Below are 4,935 nucleotides of genomic sequence, written 5' to 3' on the forward strand. Positions count from 1 at the left end.
TACCTCATTAAAGAATTTTAGCAATGGCAGGGTTGCAAACCGAACTCCAGCACATCAGCAGAATGACTCCATTCCGGAACGGATGGGCCAGTCGCAGTCCGCTCCCTCGCCGCCACCTCCTGCACACACACTGCATAACATATGTTACATCTGAAGTTGAGGGCCCTCAAAACCTTCCCCACTTCTCCAGTTTTCTCTTTCACATATTCAACTTCAACACTGTAAAGATGGCAGCCCTTAAAGTTTTTTCGCTCGCCTCTGCGTCTGCGTTCTTGATGGCGAACGCTGTCCATCAAACCGCAAAGCAAACTTCATTGACACCGAGCCCAGCATCCCCAACCTACACTGTAGATCTCGGTATGACGGCAAATACTTGTTTGCTGGGGAGGGGCCAAGCCTTGCGTTGGTCCAAAGTGAATGCATTGGAGGCGACTAGCTTTGCTGGTGGTTCAGTGGGTTTGGAAGCGGAGAAATCCTTGGAAGGGCATTAAATGGCTCCAATCCACGTTTGCAAGTATCAGTGATTGTACATTTGGGCTTAGGATGTCTGCATCGCTCGTTTTTCTGCAGATGGTACTACTGTGTGCCTCGACGAAATCAACGCTGCACGCGAAGCTGCTGGACTCAAACACTTCCTAACGGAGAGCCAACAACTAACGTGGCCGCCAACTACTGTGCAGGCAAAGCAACAGCATAATACTGCATGGAATCCTGTTTGTAAAGCTCTGATAGCAGTAAGTGTCCTGCACTCCTGCCTGCGACCTCCCTCCGCCTCTCTCTACTTCAAGCTGTCTCATTTCTTCACCCGTGCATTTTTCATTTCAGGAAGAAACAGAACAACTAGAAAGCAGCTCAGATGAAAATGGATTTAAAAGTGGTACATACGCCTACATGGCCTTGGAATCGGCGACGCCCGACTGTGCCGCCGCAGTGAGCCACTGGAAGGACGCCCTCAGCAACTTCACTACAATCCCTCCGGCGAAGAATGACGAAGGGAAACTCTACGATAAACAGCAGAACATTTCTTTTGTTGCTCTGTACAACCCTCAAGAGAATGCCGCTGCTGATTGCCGAGTCGTTACCTGCACTCTACCAGCAGCTTCCACCTCTACACCGGGAACAGTCAACTTCCGGAGCACTGAGAAAGACAAGCATGGCTATGCTCTACTGTGCATGACCACACCTGAAGCACTTAAAGACGACGAAGCTCCCTTCACGTGAGTTGGCAACAATTTCATGGAAAATGATAGTTGCATACAGGGCTTGGCGTTGGATGCGAATACAGTGTTGTGTGTTGTTCATCTGTTGGCCAATTGCGCGCAGCGAAGAGCAGTGGAAGAAGATCAAGGCATCCATCACAGGTTCTGCCTCTGCCGCTGCCCCGAGTTTGCTTGCCGTTGCCATTGCGGCCCTTGGCTTGGTTGCCCTTTAAAGCAGTTCCCTTTCCGTGGCACCCGGCGGCTGCCTGTACTCTTCAAGCAAGGCCGCGCTCCGCAGCGTCTTATTTACATGTTCCTTCCTTCTGAACAGACACTCTGACTGGCGTGTAAAGCTTAAGCAGGTGTCTGCTTTCCGCGGCGTCCATATGACTGCAGCCATCGAAGGTTTTCAACATACGCCCTATACACTCCTGCTTGCGCCTGTCGGATTTGCGCTGCATGCGCCACTAGTTGACAGGCCTTTCCATCCTTTTCTATTTCAATGGGCATCCAATGCTGGCCTCTATAGTCGCTCATGTTACACTGACATTGTCCTACGTACTTTTTCATTTTTGCTGGCTAAATTGGCCGGCATTATTACCCCCCGGTTATCGATACAGCACCTTGTAGCTGCGGGCTTGCGTAGATGTTTCAGCACATATGAGCGTGCATACCGCCATCCATGCGTGCGTGTTGCGGACGTGAGCAGTAAGTCTAGGGACCGGCCGCAGTTCGCACTTTTTAGGCTGGCGACAAACAGAGGGGAAGCTATGGAGTTTGATGGGAGAGTACCAGCCGGTAACATTTTCCCTTTCTATATTCGGGCGCACAATCCTTCACAGCATCGACGCCGGGCAACTCGCCCGCGTCTGAAGTGGCGGCGCACAGCTCCACGGACCACGGCCAGAAGAGCGGCGGGCCACAATTTCGAGAAAATGTACACTAATAAAGTTCATAAATTAGTCGGGTATTCTATAATGAGGTGATACATGGACAGAAGAACATTAATCGAGCACGAGGGACCTCTGTCTTCCGCATCCCCGATTCACCCAAAACGGCAAGGATGTACCACTGGCGTTTCACGTCCCGTTGAGCAGCGGCAGGGAGCACTGTGCAGGCAATAACTCTTGAAATCCCTCATTGAAGTATTTTTAGCAACGACAAGGTCGTAAACTAAAGTCCAGCGCATAGGCTGAATGACCCCACGCCGGACGGGATGGGCCAGTCGCAGTCCGCTCCCTCGCCGCCTCCTGCTGCACACACACTGCGTAGCATATTGATACGTCTGTTCTTGAGGCCGCTCAAAACTTTCCCCATTTCTCCTGTTTTCTCTTTCACATATTCAATTTCACACTGAAAACATGGCGGTCCTTAAGCTTCTCTCGCTCGCCTCTGCGTCTGCGCTCCTGATGGCCGACGCCGTCCATCAAAGCGAGAAGCAAGCACCATTGACAGCGAGAGCACAATCGTCAACCTACACTGTAAATCTTGGTATGTTGGCAAACAGTTGCAGGGTGGGGAGGGTTTTAGCCTTTGTGATGGTCCAAACTAAATGCATTGGAGGCAATGAGTTGTGCACAAAGACTCCAACAAATGGCTCAAACCCAATTTTGAAAGTATCAGTATTTGCACATTTGTGCCTAGGATGTCTGCATCCTTCGCTTTTATGCAGGGGGGACTGCAGTGTGCCTCGCGGAAATCAACGAGGCACGCGAAGCCGCTGGACTCGCACACTTCAAAGTGGCCACCGAAGAAGAACACATGTTGCCTAAAGCTAAAACAGAGGAGCAGCACAATACTGCATGGAATCCTGTTTGTGAAGCTCTGATAAAAGTAAGTGTCTTCCATTGCGGCTTCTGCCCTTCGTACTCCTATCTCTACTTCAGGCCGTCTCATTTCTTCATCCGTGCTTTTTTTCATTCCAGGAAGACGAAGAACAAGCAGAAAAGAGCACAAGTGCAAATGGATTTAAAAGTGGTACATACGCCTACATGGCCTTGCAATCGGCGACGCCCGACTGTGCCGCCGCAGTGAGCCACTGGAAGGACGCCGTCAACAACTTCACTACAATCCCTCCGGCGAAGGATGAGCATACGAAACTCTACGAGAAACAGCAGAACATTTCTTTTGTTGCCATGTACAACCCTTCAAACGATGCCGCTGCTGACTGCCGCGTCGTTACCTGCACACAAACGGCAGCTCCCGACCCCCCAACAGATGAATTGCGGAATGCTGGTGAAGGGAAGACAGGCTATGCTTTACTGTGCATGACCACACCTGAAGCACTTAAAGCGGACGCAGCTCCCTTCGAGTAAGTTGGCAACCGACGCTTGCAAAACGATAGCTCACCACAGGGCTGGGAGTGTCGATGCTAATTCAGTGTTGTGCGTTGTTCATCTGTTGGCGAATTGCGCGCAGCGAAGAGCAGTGGAAGAAGATCAAGGCATCCATCACAGGTTCTGCCTCTGCTGTTGCCCCGAGTCTGCTGGCCGTCGGTATTGCGGCCGTTGGCTTGTTGGCCCTTTAAAGCAGTGACCTCTCCGTGGCACCCGGCGGCTGCCGATACTATTGAAGCAAAGCCGCTCTCCGCAGTGTCTTATTCACATTTCCCTTCCTTCTCTGACTGGCGTGTACAGCTTAAGCAGGTGTTTACTCCCCGCTGCATCCACAGGACTGCAGCTATCGACAGCTTTCAACGCACGCCCTACACTCCTGCTTGCGCCTGTTGGACTTGCGCTGCATGCGCCACTAGTGAACGGGCCTTTTCAGCCTTTTTATTTCTATGGGCAGCAAATGCTTTCCTCTCTCGGCTGCCCTTGTTGCACTGACGTGAGTCCTACGTACTTCTTCCTTTTTGCTGGTTTAAATGGCCGGCATTACGAGTCTCCAGCTACCTGTGTAGCAAGTTTTCGCATCGCTGCATGCTTGCGCAGGTGTTTCCGCACATGTGTGGGCGCATTGCGCCCTGCATGCGTGCGTGTTGCGGACGAGAGCAGTAAGTGTAGGGGCCGGGCGCATCTCTCACTTTTTTGGCTGGCGGAGCACAGAGGGGGAACTGAAGAATGTGGTAGCAAGGGGGCCGCCTGTAGCACTTTCCCTTCCTATATTCTGGCGCACAAGGCTAGAAAGCCTCGACGCAGGGCAACTCGCCCACTTCTGAAGGGGCATCATACAACTCCATAGGGAACGGCCGGGAGAGCGGAGAGCCGCAGTTTCAAGAACATTTATACTAATAAAGTTTAAACGTTGCTCAGGTATCTTATAAGATGTCGGCATGCGGACAGAACAACATTAACCGAGCACGAGGGACCTCGGCCCTCAGCATCGCCGATTCAGCCAGAACTACACGGATTTTCCGTTGGCGTTTCACGCCGCGTTCAGCGGCGGCAGGGGGCACTGTGTAGACAATAATTATTGAAATGCATCATTGAAGTATTTTTAACAACGACAAGAGCGTAAACTCGACTCCAGCGCATAACCAGCGTGACCCCACGCCGGGCCCGATGGGCCAGTCGCAGCCCGCTCCCTCGCCGCCTCCCCTTGCACACACACTGCATCACATATTGTTGTTACGTCTGTGCTTGAAGCCCCTCAAAACTTCCCCCTTCTTCCCGTTTTCTCGTTAACATATTCAAGTTCAACGCTGAAAACATGGCGGCCCTTAAGCTTTTTTCGCTCGCCTCCGCGTCTGCGTTCCTGATGGCGAACGCTGTCCATCAAACCGAGAAGCAAACAC

General features: G+C 51.8%; 2 protein-coding genes across 2 annotated transcripts; both read left to right on the forward strand.

Moving 5' to 3' along the window:
- Positions 1-227: 227 nt before the first annotated feature.
- Positions 228-1,432, forward strand: EMH_0021700 (SAG family member; the record flags this gene model as incomplete). Its single annotated transcript, XM_013501832.1, has 4 exons — positions 228-357; positions 571-734; positions 826-1,217; positions 1,324-1,432. 4 exons carry the CDS (start codon positions 228-230, stop codon positions 1,430-1,432), a joined length of 795 nt encoding a protein of 264 aa, XP_013357286.1.
- Positions 1,433-2,560: 1,128 nt separating this feature from the next.
- EMH_0021710 (SAG family member) lies at positions 2,561-3,726 on the forward strand (the record flags this gene model as incomplete). The annotated part of the gene is made up of 4 exons (XM_013501833.1): positions 2,561-2,690; positions 2,872-3,032; positions 3,125-3,510; positions 3,618-3,726. 4 exons carry the CDS (start codon positions 2,561-2,563, stop codon positions 3,724-3,726), a joined length of 786 nt encoding a protein of 261 aa, XP_013357287.1.
- Positions 3,727-4,935: the final 1,209 nt, after the last annotated feature.

Source organism: Eimeria mitis, genomic scaffold (assembly GCF_000499745.2).
Source record: "Eimeria mitis Houghton genomic scaffold, Emh_scaff770, whole genome shotgun sequence".
NCBI lineage: Eukaryota > Apicomplexa > Conoidasida > Eucoccidiorida > Eimeriidae > Eimeria > Eimeria mitis.